General features: G+C 44.3%; 1 protein-coding gene across 1 annotated transcript in view; it reads right to left on the bottom strand.

Moving 5' to 3' along the window:
• The window catches only part of LOC103304972 (complement C3-like), a 60,182-nt gene that overhangs the window by 14,532 nt on the left and 24,945 nt on the right, over positions 1-20,705 (bottom strand). The window contains exons 22-29 of the mRNA XM_054717463.1: positions 7,552-7,618; positions 7,371-7,457; positions 6,472-6,675; positions 5,948-6,023; positions 5,513-5,672; positions 4,446-4,544; positions 2,994-3,150; positions 1,335-1,498 (exon numbers count right to left, since the gene is read on the bottom strand). Coding sequence (XP_054573438.1) covers positions 1,335-1,498; positions 2,994-3,150; positions 4,446-4,544; positions 5,513-5,672; positions 5,948-6,023; positions 6,472-6,675; positions 7,371-7,457; positions 7,552-7,618 — 1,014 coding nt within the window. The remainder of the gene's footprint in view (positions 1-1,334; positions 1,499-2,993; positions 3,151-4,445; positions 4,545-5,512; positions 5,673-5,947; positions 6,024-6,471; positions 6,676-7,370; positions 7,458-7,551; positions 7,619-20,705) is intronic.

The following is a 20,705-nucleotide window of genomic DNA, read 5'->3' as shown; positions in this document are numbered from 1 at the left end:
AAGAAAAAAAAAAGAGGAAGTTTTAGCAACACTGAGAATGTGGTCTAGACACATCCAGAGAAGAGTCTAACACAGGGGTTTGGAGACACTGAGAATGTATCTAGACCCCATTTGTGAGTAAATAATAAAGTTGGAACCTAGGGACAACTGAGCATATAATCTAGAATCCAAAAGTGACACTGAGCCCAGGCCAGGTGATCATTGTCTCATGCATCAAAAGGTTGCAGGTTCCGTTCCTGGTCAGGACACATACAAGAAGCAATCCGGTGATGTTTCTTTCTCACATCAATGTGTTGTTGTTTTTTCCCTCTCTCTCCCTTCCTCTATCTCTAAATCAGTGGTTCTCAACCTTTCTAATGCCACAACCCTTTAATACAGTCCCTCATGTTGTGGTGACCCCCAACCATAAAATTATTTTCATTGCTACTTCATAACTGTAATTTTGATACTGTTATGAATCATAATGTAAATATCTGTGTTTTCCGATGGTCTTAGGTGACCCTGCTAGCAGTTCTCAACTTGTGGGTCGCAACCCACAGGTTGAGAACCACTGCTGTAGAGCCTAAGACCATCGGAAAACATAGATATTTACATAACAGTAGCAAAATTACAGTTATGAAGTAGCAACAAAAATAATTTTAAGGTTGGGGGTCACCACAACATGAGGAACTGTATTAAAGGGTCGTGGCATTAGAAAGGTTGAGAACCGCTGCTCTAAATCAATAAACATCACTGGATGAGGATGTTTTAAAAATCTGAGAATGCCACCAGAGAGAAAGGGGATCAAACTGAAGCCTGAGGTTGCTAGACTTGAGGTTGCTGAAACCATGGTCTAGAACACAGCAGGGAGAGATGCAGGCTTTGATAATTCTCTAGAAATCTGAGAACATGGTCTAGAACCCACAGTAAGACAAGGTAACACTGGGAGTATCGTGGAACTGAGTGCATGGTCTAAAACCTGCCAGAGGGAGAGATGGACTTGATGATTCCCTGTAATAATTGAGAATTGGTCTAGAACCCACCAGTAGAACAGAAAAAGATGGGAGGCCTGGTGGAGCTGGAAACATGGTCTAGAACCCATAAGAGAGAAGGTCACCTCTGAATCTGGGCCATGAGAACATGATCTGGACACCAGGAGGGAAAAGGAGTCTAAAAATGCATCTTGAGGCATCCAGAATTTAGTCTAGAATCCATAGACAGATTTGTAACAAAAACCTGATTTCTCAACTTCATTCCAACCAACTGCCTCTCTTGGTCTCAGCATCTTATCAGGGAGGCCAGCCAGGCCAGAGGAGGTAAGGATTCATTTGCCTGGGGGATGTGGGACCACTTGCCTGGGTGGAGCCATAGCCACCTTCGTAGTATCTCTGCTCATTGAGCCAGCGCACGACAGGAGGTACAGAGTCAAAGTCTTTGAGCAGCAGCAGAGCCAACAGGGCGTAAGATGTGGCCTCCACACTGTAGAGCCTTTGGCCAGGCTCCTCCCAGCGGTTCTTATCTACAAGAGAGAACACCAGCCCCCATGCTCACTCTCTGTCCAGCCTGGAAGTAGTTCAGAGGAAGCTCAGAAAAAAGACGTGTACGAGACCTCTTGGTGCTCAGGTGTCCTGGCCCACATTTGTGGCTTTCAGTCTGCTGGTTTCTGCCTTACTCTCTTCCCTCATCAACCTCACTCTTCCATTTGAATTCTGAACCGCAGCCCCTCTGACCTATGGGAGCAGATTCCCTAAGTTTGCCATACTCATTCCTACCTCTGAGCCTTTGCATATCCTGTTCTCCTGTCTTGAAGCACCTTTTCCTCCACCTACCCCTGGTTATTCTTATCCACCCGCACAATGCAGCTTCAATGGCACCCAAGACAGAGTGAGACCCTTCCTTCTGTCTCTTAAAGCCTCCTGTGCTTCTCCTGTCCCAGCACTATGACGCTCTACAGAAATCGATTAACTAATTTCTTTCCTCAACTGGAACGTGGGGCCATGATGGCAGGGGCTGTGCCATATTCACTGTGATGTCCCAAGTGCCTAAGAAAGTACTCATGATAGAGACTGTCTCCAAGAACCATCCCCTCCTCTTCCTGGGCACAGAGTTGGACTACATCTCCCAGAGGCCTTTGCAGGTAGGTAGGATCAAGTAACTGAGCTCTGGCTAATAGAAGGTGCAGAGCAATTGACAGGGCCCCTCCCATGGCTGGTCTACCTCCCTTCCACAGTCTTCCTGACTGTTTCCCCTTCTGCTTTAAGAGAAGGGATTCTGAGGCCCTGAGGTGGCAGGGCCATGAGAAGATAGAGCCTGGATCCCTGCATCACTGTATAGAGGAGAGCTGTCCACCAACTTGGGATCCCCGCACTGTGCTGTTTCTTACAAAGCAAGACACCGACTTCTGTGTGTGAAACTACTTCAGTACACACTCAGATATGTTACAGAGGTGAGCATAAACCTGATAAGGTGTCATCACTTGAATCAGTGACTAAGTGCTCACGAGGTGCTACTTATTGTGCTAAAATTCCTGTGTCATTCTCTTATCTAGTCCTAATAACCCTTGAAATAATGGTAATGTTATTAATAATACTAAAGGCAATAGCAACATCAGTGACAGATCTCTTACTACGGGCTAGACCTTCTTCTACCCGCATTGCTCATTTAATCTTCGCACCAATCTTGTGATGTCGGTATCGTTTTATACACAATGTCCATAGAGGTTAAGTGGATTGTAGAAGATCACACAGTGAGAATGTGGCTGAGGGTAATTTGATTTTGAACTTGAATCTGTCTGATGTCAGAGCCCATGTCCTTGCTCCTGTGTCATAACAAGTACTAAAAAATACCTGTTGAATCATGCAATGGATCTTTCGTGTCATTTACAATGAGGACTTTTCACACCTAGACTCACTCATCCCAGTTAAGCTTGGAGCCATGCAGCCCAGCTTAAGATGGCCACCCTCAACCCCCAGCCACCCACCTATCTCTCCTTACCCTGCCAGGCTGCCTCTCACCTGTGGCTGCTTTCAGAAATGTGTCGAGGAGAGGGCCCTCCAGCTTGCCCAACTGGGCCAGGGCATAGCCAGCAATGGCCACAGCATATGGTCTCTTCAAGTTCCTGTAGTGTGCTTGAAGGAAGGCTCCGGCCTTATTGATGCTGCCCCCAAGGCTCTATGAGAAAAAGATTGGGTACTCTGGTCAGGTGGGCACTGCTGTCCCAGAGAGCTGGCAAGGATCACATAATCACCACTTCCTGGGCACAATGTTTCTGGCTTGGTACATATTTGTCTTGGATCTATTTTTAAGGGTTCCCCAGACAGTTTAGCCACTGTGCACTGCTCTGTTACTGAGTACCTATCATGTTCCTGGTGCCTTCTGTATGCCAATGGTATGCTAGTAAATATTTCATAACCAGTTGTCTAGTCAGTGCAGGAGGTAGGGGTTAGAGGAGCTGGTTTATCGATTGCCAATGACTGTGGTGTAAATACTTCCGTCATGGCCAATTTCAAGCTACCAGTGTGACATAACTTAACACATAGTGGGAAAGAGATGCCACAGATAGGCACCCAGGGTTAGCACACAAGTGGGTCCACCTATTATCTAATCATCATCATCACTGTAACTAACACTTACTATGTGCCAGTCACATATCCACTCATTTCATCTCAAAATCCCATGAGGTAGGTTTTATTTTCATCATCATCCCTACTGCACAGAGGAGAATACTGAGACCCATGAGATGAGGTGCAGTGGCAGATATGCTTTAAAGAGTTTGCTGATTTTTATAGTGTAAATACAACCATGGCTGGTTTCAACCTACCAGCATGGAGTCATTGTAGAATTGGGAAGAGATTATGTAGTATGTCCACCATATAGGTACAACAGATGTAAATAACTTCAAGAGCATGGATAATGATAAAAGGTAGTAAAATATTTAAGAAGTGATGAGTTTTTAGTGTTTACTACCCATGTTGTTGTTGTTGTTTTTTCTTAATTGATTTGCCTCAACCTGTGTTTTTACATAATGTAGCTCACACGTGTGTTACATCTAGAACTCAGAGAGTCCTAAAAAATACAAAGATTATTATACCCATTTAACAGATGCACACACTGAGGCCCAGTAATGGGAAGTGCCTGAGAGTAATGATCTAAATGTAGATCTGTCTGACCCCAGTGCCCTAGAGCTGTCTCTTTTCTATCATATTTTCTTTCAAATCTGCAAGGATTGAAACAAGGTTCCTCTGGCCTTAAAGGTCACAGCCTTTCTCTCCTCCCTCTCTTTTCTGGGGTCCTGAGGAGGGAGAAGCAGCTGGTGAAGTTGGGATCCTGGAGTCCCCCACTTGGAAAGCTAAAGGTCAAACAACCCACTCTCAAAACCCCAGGACAAAGCAGATGCCGTGATTATACAACCTCCAGGATGACTGTGCCTGCGTGGGGGTGGGGGGGCGGGGGGAGGGCAAACTTACGTTGACCTGTCCCTCGCAAATATCTTTAGCCTCCTGCAGCGCGATGAGAATGAAGGCTGTGAGGGTCACATCTTTCTCCTCAGCATCATTCAAGCCACCCTAGGGTGTGGAGCAAGAAGTAAGGATGGGGTCACCTGTGTGCCCCTCATTCCAACCACCCCCCTGTAGGATCAGTGGGGCAGGGGTGGGTCTCTCCCCAGTGTCTCACAGGAGGTCCATACTCTAGAAGTCACTCACTCACTCACTCACTCACTCATTCTGTAAATGTTGCTGGTGTTGTGGGTAAGATGGCTCCAGCCCTCATGGAGCTCCCCATCTCATAGGGGAGGCAGGCATGAGCCAACCAGCTCATCAACAGATATATCGTTACAAACTGATGAGTGCTGGGCAGTGAGAATGGATAGTGGGGTGTGTGTCCATGTTAGGGAAGTTGGAAAGGTGTCTCTGAGGGATGACAGGTGGAGCCACAATCTGAAGAGTGAGTAGGACTCAACTCTCAAAGAGGGCAGTGGGAACATGCCAGGCAGTGGGAACAGCATGTGCAAAGGCCCTGTGCCCGGGAGCAAGGCGCCAGGCAGTACAGTGGAATGTGGAGAGGGAAGGCTGTGAGGCTGGAAGCCCGAAAGGTCAGGCTGAAGCCGTGGTTCGCTCATTTGAGCACACGTCAGCATTACCTGGAGTCAGGGCTTATTAAAACCCCAATTCCTAGGCCCCACCCCCAAAGTTTCTGATTTGTGCATCTGGGATCCAGCCCAAGAATGTCCATTTCTAACAAACTTGCAGCTGATGCTGATGCTGTTGGCCCGGAGACCAGAGTTTGAGAACCACAATTCTAAGGACTTCTCAGGTTTTTTTCAAAGCAATGAGGAGCTAGGGAACTTTCATTTTGCACTGGACTCTGAGGTCTCTGGTTTTTGCAAAGGAGAAGTGACCATCGTGGCTCCTTTATTTCTCTGTCCATCCCACGCTGGGGATTGGGGAAATGGCAGACGGAGCCTGTCTCCTGTCCATGCTGGGGCACTCAGGCACTCCTCTCCTCCAGCCTGCCCTGAATCCCGGCCTCTTACAGTCATTGCTGGTTGTGCCACAGGCGAATCCTCCTGGAAGACTCCATCAGGCCTCTGCTTCTCCAGGATCAGCCACCTGACAGCCCCACAGATGACTTGGGAGTCGATGGCGATGAGGTTGGTGGCCAGAGAGAAGACCTTGACCACGTAGGCTGTCAGCCTGGGGGTGGGCACAGAGCATGAACCAATTGGCTCTGGATCCAGAGACTGCCATCCCAGCCAAACAAGGAGCAGAGAGGGGCGGGCCTGCTCAGGTGTGCCCATTTTTCCGTGTCAGGTCTCAGGACCCAATGTTGCTTGTAGGCAGTGCTTAGTGACTCTGAAGGTGAAGGGGTCCAGAGGCACAGGGCTGTGTGGGGGAGGCCAGCCTAGATCACCACAGGCCAGGACACAGGCCCTGCTGAGGGGTGCAGGGCCAAGGATGGGCAGGCTCACCAGGTGCTCGACTTCCGGTTCTGGTAGGCTGCAAAGGCATTGTTGGGTTGTCTGTAGGTCAATTGTGTCGTGTACCCTGCAAGGAATAGAGAAATGTCACTGGGGGAGCGAGGGCTGAGTGGAGGCAGTGGCTGGTGTGGGTATGCCAGGAAACAGAGAGGCTTAGAGAGGGAACAAGGATTCTGTGAAGGGGGACGGTGAGATTCAGAGAGGAAAGAAGGGGCTCAGGACTCGGAGGAATGTCTGGAGGGGAGAGGAGCTTATAGGGTGGAGGGACTGTGAAAGGGTACAGGGATCAGAGTGAGGAGGGGTATGGACTTCTCAGAGGAGAGGGAGCTCAGAGAGAGAAGGACTCTTAGGGGGTTCAGTGGGGGAGGGAACTCTGAGGGACCAGGGTCTCAAAGAGGGGAGAGCAGGAGGTATCAGAGAAGGGGTGGGGCCTCAGAAAGTTGGGGCCTCAGAGGAGAAAAGAGCTCAGAGAGGGGCCTCAGAGTGGGGGCCTCCAACAGGGGAAGGGGACATACCCTTCTTGATGAGTTCCAGGGCCTTCTGCCTCTTGTCAAGGCCAAACTTGTCCCACTGCTCAGTGTGGTCCAGGTAGTGCACCGCGATGACCGTGGGCGTCATGCGGAACATGTTCTGCTCTCCGCAGCCCCCGGGTGTCACAATGAGGTGCCCCAGCCGCTGCGCATCGATGGCGTCCTCTGCCATCTGGGCCACTGGGGTCCCTGCAGCCAGGAGGAAGGATGGCGTTCAGGCAAGGAGACCCACTGTGGGGTGAAGAGGGCCGGGGCTGCGCCAGACTTCCCAGGCTCCAACCAGCCAGGGCCAAAGAGTCAGGGAGTCAGGGACAGCTGGCGGCTGGAGGCATGTGACTGCGGGGGGCCAGGGCAGTTGTCCCGGGTCCTCATTCTCCACCAGTGGTAACATAATTCCAGGACCAATGGTCATGAATACGTCTATCATGCTTAATGCCATTTGCCAAGCTCCCTTCTAAGAGAACACTATATAGTATCTCATTTAATTTTCCCAGCAACCCTTAGAAAGAGGTACCACTATTTGCCTTCATCACAGATCAGGAAACCAAGAGTCTCTACCCCAAACCTAAGAGATCAGAGGGTGCAAGGAGCTTTGCTAGCTCCTTCCTGTGCCTTCTCGCCCCAGTCCTCTATCCTGGGCAATTAGTTCCAGAATTTCTGTTGTTGAACTCTATCACTTCTCATTTAAGCTTCTTTACCAGCAGAAGCCAAGTACTGCCTGGAGCCTTCTGCGAACACACCAAGGAGAGGCTGTGCTAGCACACGAGAAGGAGAGAGGCGCCATGGTTCAATATTTCCGGAAGTCGATGGAACCGGGCACCTCTTCGGGGTCATGGCTCCCACACCTTCCCGAGCCTTATGGGGTTGGACCAAGGGCATCTCACCCTGCAGGAGGATCTTGGTTTCAGACTCTGTGTCAGGGACTTGGTCACTGAGGTCTGCAGCCTTGACCTCCACTCGCTGCACACCGTCTGTGGTGGAATGGGAGACACCCTTGGCACCAGCCTCCTTTCACCAGACCCTGCACACCACCCAGGCCTCACCCCCACTCCTGCGCTGACTCACTCTGGCCCAGGTGCTGTGGATCCAGTGTCTCAACGGCCACAGTTTTGTTCATTCTGATTCCTTCAGGCTGGACAGTGTTGAGGGAAGCGGGAGTTGGGTGAATAAAAGGACAGACAGAGACACAGCTGGTCAGCAGGGCACTGTTCTGGGGATTATGTAGCCTAGATGGCATCTGCCAGTCTTAGCTGTGTGACTGGGAGCCAGTTACTTAACCTCTCTGTGTCTCAGCTTCCTTCCTTATTGGGAGGAGGCAATACAAGCATCTACTTAATACTATTGTATGATATAATAACAAAATTATAAATAAGTGATAATAAAACAACAAAGCCTTTAAAACCTTCCTATGTGCCTAGAAGCTTTCTTTATCCAGGTTAACTCATTTAATCTTTACAATAAGGTACCACTATTATCATTCTCATTTCAAAGATGGGGAAACGGGCCCTGATCAGTATGGTTCAGCCAGTTGGCCATTGTCCCATACACAGAAATGTTGATTCCAGGCCAGGGCACATGCCCAGGTTTTGGGCTTGATCCCCAGTAGAGGCATGCAGGAGGCAGCTGATGAATGTAGCACTCTCATATTAATGTTTCTCTCTCTCTCTCTTCCTCTCCTTTGCTCTTTCTCTCTCTCTCAAAATCAATAAAAAGTCTTAAAAAAACAACAACACATAAACTTATGGTGATGGGGAAATTGGAGAACAGAGAGCTGAAGTAACTTGGCCAGAGCCACACAGCCAGTAGAATAGAACTGGAATATGCGCCTGGAAGTCTGGCTCTAGAGTCTGTTTTCAACCCAGTGTCCCTCAATGGGTTAAATAAAATAAAAATAAAATAGAAATTTAAAAATTAAATTAAACTAAAAAATAAAATGCAATAATTAATTTAAAATAAGTGAAATAAAATAAATGCAAAAAAGTAAATACATCAAATTAAAATTTTAATTAATTAACTAATACTTGTTTTAATCTTTCCCTGTGGATGTTTTTATTGATTTTTTTAGAGAGAGAGGAAAGGAGAGAAAGAGAGATATTGATGTGAGAGAGAAACTTTGGTTGCCTCTGGTATGCACCCTGACTGGGGATAGAACTTGCAACCTGGGTATCTGCCCTGACCGGGAATCGAACCCATAACCCTTCGGTGCATGAGATGATGCTCTAGCTACATGGGCCAGGGTTAAAATTAATTTTTTAAACAAACGATTTAAATAAATCATAAAATAAAAGACTGTGCTTAAGTACTTAGCAGTGTATGGGGCTATCTTAATTAGCATCAAACACCCAACTCAAGTTCTCAGATGTCTTCAGATAAGCCTTTACTGTGGATACACCTTTTGGCCTTCCAGAACCCATTCTCCTTTCACCTGGTAATAAATCCCAGATTTCCCTTTGCAGACTTTCTTCCCAAAGTGTGCTGGTAAATATTTAAATCCAGCTGTCCAGGAAGAAAAAATCCTGATTTTCAGGGATACCAATTTCCTTGGTGTAAACTGGATTTCAAGCTACCAGTTAGTGAATACAGAATTGGTAGGAGCTGGCCACACAGGTTTCTGCACTATGTGTTTTTTCTTTCCCACCAGTGCCTATGCTGGGCCATATTGGGATCCAAATATATACTTCAATGTATTTTTAAATGATAATATTTTCCCAGAACATTAAAGTAATTGAAAAAATATGAAATTTACATTCCTTAAAGCCTGGAAAGAAAAAGCATAACAAATTCTGGTTTGGGTGTGAATAAAACATCTCAACATAAAATCACACTGTTAGTTTTAACATATTTGTATTTCACCGATTCAAGGCTTTTCTCAACTACTTTAACAATTTGAGGGAAAATTGATCATTAAAATAAAATCCACAGGCACGTCTGTGGGGGCACTCACTGTTCCTTCTACTTTGTGCTCCAAAATGGCTTTGCTAGACACTGTCAGATTTTGTCTCTATTTAAAACTTTTATATTTTGTTCATCACAGATATTTTTGGCATTAATTTTGATTTCTTAAACAATTGCAGTAAAATATTAGTGATCTGATGCTATAAATGCAGCTGCTGAGCACAGACACAAGGCCCCGCAGTCCTCACTGTGAGGGCCGAGTCCTGGGAGAGAAGAAATTCTTCAGCTCAAGTCCGGGGTCAACAGTATCCTAGTGGTGACCTTGCACAAGTTACTATCTCCTCTGTACCTGTTTCTGTGTAAAATGAATTGCACCATGTCCCAGGCACCTTCTATACAGGTAGAACCTACCATGTCCAGGGGCTAGCCCTTCTGAGATGTATTATTTCCTCAGAAAATGATTGGCCAGTACAACCATTCTGAGACTGACAGCCAAGCATCTGGCGGACACGTTTAGATTCATCTATTAACTTGGCAGGTATTTATTGATCACCTACTTTGTGCAAGAAATGCGAGAGCTAAGGTTTTTGCCTTCAGAGAACCAATAACCTGATGGCTGGATCAGGTCTTTATTACTGAGACAGTGCTTTACACAAATCTAGCTGTAAATTACATAATTGCATGTGTACCCATTTGTGTTGAGTGCAGTTTTGTAAAACTGCTCAAGTTCTAAGTCATAAGATAGGGGTGGAGTGAGGAGAGAGAGAACAACATGGGTTTACACATCTTCATGTCAATGGTTGTGAGGTGTTGCACATTGGTTAGCTGGGGGCTGGCGGGAGATGGAGAATCAGAGACAGTGGCATTGAAAGGTCGTGGCCATGTCAGAAGTTCGTGGTCACATTTCTTAGCATCTTGTTAACTCACTCATCCTTGTCTGAACTGGGCTCTGCTTTCTTACACAAGACCAGTTTTACCACCTAGCACTAAAAGAATATTAAATCCTGTCAGCATTTTGAGGATGCCGAATATCTTCATATAAACCTGTGGTTCTCAACCTTCCTAATGCCATGATCCTTTAATACAGTTCCTTATGTTGTGGTGACCTCCAACCATAAAATTATTTTCATCGCTACTTCATAACTGTAATTTTGCTACCGTTATGAATCATAATGTAAATATCTGATATGCAGGATGTCTTAGGTGACCCCTTTGAAAGAGTTGTTCGACCCTGAAAGGGGTCGCGACCCACAGGTTGAGAACCGCTGATATAAACCAAACACATGGATCAATTTTAAACTAGAGAGAATCCCCAGGTGAAAATGGAAGAAGAAAAAAGGGAACCAGGAATGTTAGAATTCAAAGGTGTCCCCCGATCCAGGTCAAAAGCCTGAGTGCCCTAATGAGGCGCGAACATCAGCTACCTCTCACCTAGGTGCAACCCAAACCTCCAACTGTCCTGTCAGCCCCCAGAGGGTGTGGGAGCACTTGGGCTCCTCCCAGGTCCCACTTCTCCAAAGCTGCATGGGCCACTGCATGGCCAGCATGCTCCTGACCTGGGAACTTCTTCCCCTCTCCCCCTCCCACCTCTAATTAAAACAGATGTGAAGACTGGCTGAGTTGCCTGCAAAGAGCTCTTTAACCAGTTAGCTGCCCAGATGCCAGGTGGGTCCTGGCCTGGAGAGAGCTTGTAAGCCTTGTAAATGTTATTAAAGTACTTTACTTTAGAAGTATATATATATAAAAAAAGTATATATTTACTTTAGGTCGCCTAAGTACTTGTTTATGATTAAACAAGTGATCTTGTTTATGATCTTGTTTTGCTTTAAAATATTAGAAAAGATGACAAAAGCATTTTATTAATGATTCTATCTGTTATTATATTTGAAAGTCTTCCAAACTGTGAGTAAAAGTAGGAATGTAACTGTTAATATATATTGCGAGGCAAAAAGTCTCAGGTAATGGAACATTTGAGATCTTTTTCCCCAGCACATGTCATGAATTTGGCTCAAATAAGTTCATAAAAATTTCAACAACAACAAAATCGCAGGTAAAAACAGAACTTTCCTGCCTAGTCAGTGTAACTCAGTGTTTGAGCCTCTACCCATGAACCAGGAGATCAGGGTTTCATTCTAGGTCTGTGTTGCAGGCTGGATCCCTAGGAGAGGTTGTACAAGAGGCAGCCAATTGATGATTCTCTCTCATCAATGTTTCTAACTCTCTCTCCCTCTTCCTTCCTTTCTCTGAAATCAATAAAAACACATATTTAAAAAATTAAAAATTTTCTATATTCTAGCATCATATATTATTGCTTTATAAAATTTGGTTGTGAAATATGTTTATTTTTAAAGTCAAGGAGATTAAAAATGGAGGTGGAGAAAGTGGATGCTGCACAGACACACTCCTGGAATTACAACTATAATGCAGAAAAACTTCCTGAATAATCAACAAAAGAATTGCTAAAGAGAACCTTGATAACTGAGGACAGAAAGTGGAGACTGACTAGAGACTGGTAAGAGGGGCAGAGGTGCAAAAGGGCTGGCTGTGTTCCTACAGAAAGCAACTGAAGTTCCAGAGAAATATCTCAACTCTGGGGGGTTGCCACTGAGACTTCTGGGGTCTAATCCTCAATCTGGGCTGCCCAACAGAGAGAATCATAACTGAGAAGTGGAGCCATACAACATCAGGCTGTGAAAAGCAGTGGTTTTGCTATCTGCCGGGGAGAGGTGGCTGAAATGCAGTCACCCTTGTAAAAGGCCAACACACAAAATTTCCTGTGGAGCCACTCACCTTGTGCTCCAGCAGAGGGAGAGCAGAGTGGATTGGAGCTGTGTGAGCAGAAGCTAGGATTGGGGGCACTAGGGTTAGAGGTCATAAGGCAGATACCCTGATTTCCTGTGCAGAATTATTCCCTCACACTGCAGAGGTCATCTTTTTCATGTAGATATTTGCCATACAGCCGGTTTTGCCTGGAGGGAAGACAGTTGACCCACCCTATTGGAAAACACCTTACCCCATGGTGTGGAGTTTCTGAGGTCCATTAAGAGGCTGAGAATAACAAGTAGCCTCCAGGTAGAAGCAATTGCCCCATTGTGTTGGGAAAAACACTCACCATGCCTGTAGACGATTGCCTGAGGGCCAGTCAAGACAGAATCCTATCAGTCTGTAGGCATCTCTGGAGGCTTTGAGTCTTTGACTGATCTAATTAATCAGAAACAGCTTTTGACACTGTCCTGCACTAGAGATTGAGAGGCATAGCAAATCTACCTAATACATAGTCACAAACCCTAACAGGCAGCCAAAATGAAGACACAAAGAAACAACACCCAAATGAAAGAATAAGAGAATTCTCCAGAAGAAGAGATAAATGAAATGGAGATAAGAAATTTATCTGATACAGAACTGGATAGTCAGAATATCGATGGTAATGCTGCATGAGAAAAGATATAGTAACTATGAAAACAGAAATAAAGACTGACATAGCACAAATAAAGAACACTATAGAGAGCACCTGGGAAGGCACATGAGCTGATTGACAGCTGAGTTCAGTGGCGTTGGCAGAGCCACGTCCTGGAAACATACCGTGCCAGAGGCAGGTATGTTGTCAGCCTGACCCTTAGCTCAGGAGCCAGGGGGTGGATTTCATTCTCTAAGTTCAGCCAGGTGCAAGGAATGGACACAATTATCCAGGATCAGCCGAGAATGACAATTACAAAAAAGCCACAAGAATGAAGAATTGCAGCTTGATCTTTAACCCTTTGCACTTGCTTGCTTTTTTCTCGATTCCTTTATTCTAATGCTAACCATGTCGAGTCACACTCGACATCCGAGTGCAAAAGGTTAACCATGATTTCACATAATTTCCTTTGTCTTAAACTCTAGTAATAAACTTCCTGGAATCATGCTGTATATAATAAACATGCTGCACCAGATCTGGGTCACTATCCCTCCAGCAGAGGGCAGTGTCCCACCTGGTCCCAGCTTTCCCTACTGTCTCTGTGTCTGTCTCTTTCTTTTTCTCAATCCCCTGTCACCCCTACTCAGTTCTCATCCGCTCTCTAACTGTGCTGGTCTCAGTCCAAGAGAAAAATACTTATATCTGGCACCCTGAACCAGGACCTGAATACTGGGGAACTCTTAGCCAAGTGAGGGGAACAACCCAGGAGTGCACGTGCAATGAACTCAAGAAGTAAGGTAAGGAGCATAAGGTAAGAACTGGGTGTAAAACATGGGAAACCCAGGGTCTCAGGAAAGAGATCTCTACTCTCAAATGCTTAAAACTATGCTCAAAGCTTGAGGATGCTCTGTTAAGCATAGTCAAATTCTTGATTTCTTAAGTTTTGTTAATGAAACTAGCCCTTGGTTTTCCGAAGAGGGAACCATCAACTTTCAAACCTGGGAAAAGGTTGGAAAGCAGTTGCGTGACCAATACACAGCAGAAGGTCTAGAGAAGAGTCCTATTCCTACATTCACACTATGGTCTCCAATTTGTGATTGCCTTGATCCAGCGCAGGAGAGTTTAAGAATTTCTAAGCAGGTGTGGCCATGGCTTTACAGCCTACAGTAGAGGGGTGTGAATCTCTAAAAACACCACCTCCCCCCTCTGAGCCACCTCCTCCTCTGCCCATTGCTCCTGCCACTGCAGTCAAAAGCCCACCTAATAAAGTTTTAGCTCCTAAATTATGAGCAGGAGCTAGAGTTTAAGGCAGTGGGGGACAAGCATCACCGTGATCGGGGTGACTCAGATGATAAGAAAGGTTTTGCTCGCAGTCGCCCAGCCTTTATGGCTGGATGCAGGTGCTCAGCCAAAAGTGAAAGCTACTTCATATTTCATTTTGCTGGAGGCTCAAGCTACTCGTAGTGGGCTGAACCAAGTAGAAAGGATTAAAGGAATTTCCCAGCAGCTGCCAAGAATTCTTTATCTTAAAGACCTTTTTATTTGTTTCCCAGCCCACCAGAAATTCTTAACTAGTTAGATTTATGTCTGTATGTCTATATTGTAACTTTAATTTGCTTTTCTCTGACTTATGATTTTACTGTGCTGTATTAACATTTTAATATTCTAAAGATTAATTTAAAAGTGTAAAATTTGTGAAAATTGCAACCCAGGAAAGTTCAAACAAAGGCCAGCTAATACCAAGCCTGCTTGTGATGACACAAACCCATGCAGGCCAGCCCTGGGGATGCAAAGCATAGGAATGAATGGGCGCTAGGCGTGCCCTCCTAGCATTTTATCTACAATTCGAAGTATGTCGTAGAATTATTAAAATAGAAAAATTTAATGGCCAAATTGAAAATAAATTAATTCTGTGGTCAAGACTAAATCTTTAATATTAAAACCAGTTTAAGTTTTAGTAATCTTTAAATTGGATATATTTGACAGCTTTTCCAAATGTAACATTTCAAGAATTTAACTGAGAGACAGATTTGTGCCATCTCGAGAGCCCTGAGGTGACACAAAGATTTATTCTCTCTCCTAAAATATTTTGAACTAAATTAGACCAACATAATATACTTGAAATTAACAGAAGGAAGTACAAAATTGGTCAAGAAAGTATTTTAAGTAATAATTGAATTGAAAATCTCAAAGTTGTTAAGATATAATAAAAAGATGTAACTAAAATAAAGAATTTGTAATAAAGCCTTTTCAGTAATAATTACAAATATGTTTATAATGAAAGTCCAGTCACTCAAGAGAAGACTGACTGTGCTCTCTGTTAGAGGAACAGGCCAGTCGCCCTTCTCCCTGTAAAAATAAAAAGGCATAAAAAGGAACAAGGTAGACAAAAAACAAAAACAATAAAAACAAAATAAAATCCCTTGTCCTGCCTTTCCCTCCCTATGCAACCGGGGAGGGGGGGTGGTGCGGGCGGGCAGCGGGGGGGAGAATCTAAGGGAACAGCCAAGATGACCATTTACAATCTCAGCTTCCCCCTCAGGCTCCCAGCCCTTTGGCCACTGAGCCACCAGAAACCAGCTTTCCTAGGCTGTGAAAGAAGTTGGAGCCACAGCATGTTACCTTAGCATGTTACCTCTAAGGAAAATCTGGCAGTTTTAAATCCAAGGGGCTCCAGCCTCATATACCTATACATACTTTTCCAAAGTCTTCGATAACTTAAAGACTTTGGAGCATTGCTGGGTTAAATAATAAACATCTAAATATTTTAAAATAACATAAAATACTAAAACATTAATTGCTAGACAAGTTTTAATTCACCTGCTCTTAGCTTTTATTACAGAAGGTCTCTTGTACTTTGTTAAAGGTATATTTTCTTCAAAGTAAGAGTATATGTAAAGTGTGATCATAAATGTCAATCTAAAAAATATTTACTTTTTGGTTATCAGTAAAAAATTAAGGTTTTTGCATGTTGTCTCCCTAAACAGTGGGTAAATAGCTTATAGCAAAAATCCAATTAGTGTCATTTGCTGTCCATATCTAAGGACAAATAAAGTTAAAAAATAAGCCTTATTTTGATTAATTCTTCTCTAGTGAAATAATTATTTTAATCAGGTATTTAATAAATAAAAAAGACCATCTTTTAATCATAGGAACTAAAGTTTGTTAGCCTATGTTCTTGTCTAATACACTTTAATATATAATCTTTTAGTAAAATCAAGTTTGGCAATTCTTTAAGGGTTTGAATTTTAAGAAACTTTCTTTAATCTAGAATTGACTTTAGATCATCCCAATAGACTCTAAAATGCCTCAAATGTTTCTTTTCTCTCTCACAAAGGAAAGCGAAAAACATGAAATTAACCACTGCCTATCAGCTTTTCCAGTCATGGGACGGCCCCTAGAGATGAAAACAGGCAATGGACCTGCTTATACTAGCTCCTCCTTTCAGCAGTTTTGCAAGCAATCCTATATAATAAAATCCTAATATGCAAATCGACTGAACAGTGGAATGACTGGTCGCTATGACGTGCACTGACCACTAGGGGGCAGATGCTCAACGCAGGAGCTGCCCCCTACTGGTCAGTGTGCTCCCACAGGGAGAGCGCTGCTCAGCCAGAAGCCGGGCTCATGACTGGCAAGTGCAGCAGCAGTGGCGGGAGCCTCTCCCACCTCCGCTGCAGGTGGGCAGTAAGGAGCGAGGGGTCCTGGACTGCGAGAGGGTGCAGGCCGGACTGAGGGACCCTCCCCCTTCCGCAGTGCACAGAATTTCGTGCACCAGGCCTCTAGTATCAAATAATGCATAAAACAGGAATTCCCTATAAACCCCGGGGACAGGCAATTATAGAAAGAGCCATCGAAACTTAAAGACTCAGTAACAAAAGCAAAAAGGGGGAGATGGGTATTATCCTACTCCACAGAATCAGTTAAATCATGCTCTTTACACTTTAAATATTTTAAATTGCGACAATGAGGGTCGCACAGCAGCCAAGAGGCATCAAGCTCCTGGTGCCATGGCATCTGCCGGTATGGCACGATGAAAGGATTTACAAACAGGGCAGTGGAGAGGGCCAGATCCAGTAATGATGTGGGGAAGAGGGCACATTTGTATCTTTCCAGAAGGCACTTCTAACCCCATCTGGGTGCCAGAGCAAGTGGTGCGTCACGACCATGGACCTGGAAGAACAGCTCATCCTGCCATTCAAGAAGCTGAAGATCACACCTCCCGTGATGATGCCAGCTCAGCCACAGGCCCCGAAGAATAATGAGAGCAGCAGGCAGGTGACCAAGGCCATCCAAGAAGCTAGTGTCCCCACATGGGGCCAACTGAAGAAGCTGACCATCGATGCTCCGCAAGAGGTGAAAGAACAGGGGTTTCAGGTAACCCCCTCCACCCTTTTTGTTGCTATGATGGCACTTGTCAGCTGCCAGGTAAGTATGGCTGCAGCAGAGATTTACTGGACATATGTTCCAGATCCCCCTGTGGTCAATCCAGCCACCTGGACCGGGGAATCAGTGCCAGTGTTACTAACAACACCAATATAGTCGGGGGTAGCTCCGACAAGCACGTAACTCCTTCTTCCCAAGGTAATTATACTTATAATGGCTTTAGAGGGGAGCTCCTTATTTCTTTATCTAAAAAGGGAACTTTAGGATATTTACAGCTTGGCCAAGAAAATAAGACATCCTATGGAGGTGCAAATGTTGCTAACATCACAGGTCCCTGGGATATAGGAAAATATACTCAGACAGTTACTAAACTAGGATTTCCTAAGGCCACATGATGGTTGTCTGATAAGCATCCCCCACTTCCCTACTGTCCTAATAGCACCACTATTGAGCTGGGAGCATTTCCTCAATGGCAAGATTGTGCCAACCCTGTACCAGTGAGACATAATATTTCTGGCTCTGACTTGTATGTATTGGATTGTTCTCACAGGCTTGATGCTAAACATCCCCATCACAAGCCTATGTCACCAGGAGGGTTTGTGGGTAATGCCCTGACCATGGAAATAGGAAATTTGCAGAAAGATCTTTGGCATTTAGCCACTGCCCTTGACTTTCTTAATTTTATTGGCTCTTCCTTAGCTGATATTAAAGGAGCATGTTCATCAAGTCCTTGTTATGGCTTATGAGCCTATGTCCTGCCCCCATATGTATTGGTGACTGGAAATGTGAACATCACCAGATTAGACACCCATTATGCTGTCCAATGCCATCACTGTAACCTTACCAGCTGTATTTCCAGGCATAATCTGAATGAAGATATATTAATTTTAAAGCAGCCTTCTTTTATTATTCTTTCTACCAATATAACAGGAAAATGGTATCATGATGCGGGCCTCTAGGCATTGCAGGAATTACACAATCAGCTGTCCTGGGAAAAGTGTGCTTTGTGACTTATTATTTTTGGTATTGTTACCCTAGTTACTGTTATCACATCTGCTGTGACTGCTTCTCTTGCATTGACCCAAAGCATGCAGAATGTGAAGTTTGTCAATGAATTGGCTCAGCACACTAGACTACATTTCATGATAAAGAAGATATAGACAAAAAGCTAGAAACAAAGTTAAATGCTTTGGAAGCTGTAGTAATAGGACTAGGCAATCAATTAGAAAGTGTAAAGATTAGACAGCACCTGCAATGCAATTCTGATTTTACATATATTTGTGTGACTTCAGCTCACAATAACAGTTCTCCATGGGATTAAATCAAGATGCACCTATAGGGAATATGATATCATCATAATATTAGTATAGGGGGAGGAAAATGGCGACAGATTAGACAGACATGTTCTGAGCCTTGTCCCGGAGCAGAAAGAAAGAACAGCTGAGGATTGCACGGGGAGTGTTTGTTAGAAAGTTGAGGGACAGCTAAACTCCAGGAGAAGGTGGGGGACTGCTGGACAGAGTTCCCCTGACCTGGCAGCCCCCACTGCGGCAGGGTCCCCACCTGGAGCTATGGGCTTGAACACGGAAACCGCGCCATCTTAAAAGGGAAAGTGGATCTTATTGGAAGCCTGAAAATCCACAACTGCGGCAACCATCAAACAGCTGTGAGCCCCAGAACACCAGTCCCCAATCGGCGCAAACACGTGGATTCAAAGGAGCTCTTCACTCCATCATGGAAAGGTCAGATTTCGCCTGGGATAAGGTGAGGTCTCTGGTCCTAGTGGGAGAAAGAAACGCGCGCTTTGTGGGACCTGGAGGACCAGGGAAGGTCTGTGCCTAGAAAAATCCGTGGCTGTTGGGGCTGGCATGATCCATGAATGTGGAAGGGAGTCCTCAGAGCTGCTAACAGAATGGATCTCTAAAAAACAACCCATTTTGATCTGACGTGAAGCGAAGGGACAGCCTAAGAATTTCAAAGGAGTGCAGGCTGCTTAGACTCAGGCGCAGACCCACTGTCTGCACACTTGGGCTTTTTCTGCTTCTGATTACTAAGCCCAATATATAGGATCACCCAGTTGGGGACACCCTGGGAGACTGCAGGGGAAAGCTGTTTTTCTGGAACCTGGGGATCGGAGTGGGGAATGACCATCGGAGAGCCAGCTCTGAGGCAGCCCACCTCCACAAACCGGTATTGAGTGCCACAGGGAAAGAAGGCTAGAGAGGCCATAGAGACTCGGAAGTCAATCCAGAAACACTGCCACCCAGGGGCTGAATCACAAATTGACTCTTGTGTAATAAAAAATAAAGTAATACGAGAAATTAACACACCAACTGCTTAAAAATCAGGACTGGCTTACAACACTGAGGATCAGTAAAACACAGGGAACTACAATACTGTCTGGACTGGGAAACAGGCGTGCCAAACAGAACAATAGAGGAAGTGAATGACCTTCACTACTGCACATTTTATTTTTAATTTTAATTTTTTTATTTTCATTTTTTTCATCTTTTACTTAAGAAACTATTTTTTCTTTTTTCCTCAGTTGATTTTACCCTTTTAATTATTACATTTTTATTTTCAATCAGTATTATTACTACTACTATTTTTCCTTTTTTTTTAAAGTATCATTTTATTTTCTCTTTATTTTACTTTGGGATTAGTGTTCTACATTCTATTTTCATCTTTCCTTTAGCATCGTTTTACCCTATCTCAACTCTACCTTTATGCCATCACTCTCTTCCTAACCTTTCCCCTTTTGGTGTCCTGTTTATCTTAACCCTTTCCTGCTTTAGATTTTCCCTATTCTTTCTGTTTACCCCCTGCTAAAATTTCACCCTACTTATATATTTAATTTCCAATCCCCTGCTCCAAGTCCATACAGAATTCTCTCTTCACTGTCATAACTATCCAACAATTGTTTTTCTCTCTGTCCTTTTGTTGTTGTCTGTTTGAATGTTGATTATATCGAATTTTTATGCTTTTTTGTGAGATTGTTTTGCTTATTCTTTTTTGTTTGTTTTTTTTGTTTGCATTGTTTTTGTTTGTTTTTACTTCTGTTTTCCCTGGCCTCGCTTAATATTAGTTGGTGTTGTAGTTTGTATTAATCTCCAGGTACTTGTTGCTGGAATTTGTGGGATTAGTGGCTGCTCTATTGGAGTTTTTTCCCCATACATATAGTTGGTTCCCCTTTTCTCTCTTGCTCCCATTCTTGTCTTACTTTTTTTTTCTTTTCCCAATTTCATTTTGACACTCATTTTTTTTCTTTTTACTCTTCTTCTTTCTCTCCTATCCACTAATTTGCCTTTCTCTGGTGGTCACCTTTATTGGAGGTTATTAATATCATGAATACATTTCTGTTCAGTGCCTTGTGTGTTGTACCTGGTTGTGTTGTATTTTGTGCCTTTAAATCAACGCAGGAGAGAGCGAACTACATAACCAGACATCCTGAGAAGAGAGACCATGGGGAGACAAAGAAACAGCCTGCATATGAAAGAAAAGCAGGCATCACCGGAAAAGGAAGTAAACGAAATAGAGGCAA

Source organism: Eptesicus fuscus, chromosome 6 (assembly GCF_027574615.1).
Source record: "Eptesicus fuscus isolate TK198812 chromosome 6, DD_ASM_mEF_20220401, whole genome shotgun sequence".
NCBI lineage: Eukaryota > Metazoa > Chordata > Mammalia > Chiroptera > Vespertilionidae > Eptesicus > Eptesicus fuscus.
Note: the sequence above shows the minus strand (reverse complement) of the source record. Positions and strands in the feature narration are given on the sequence as shown.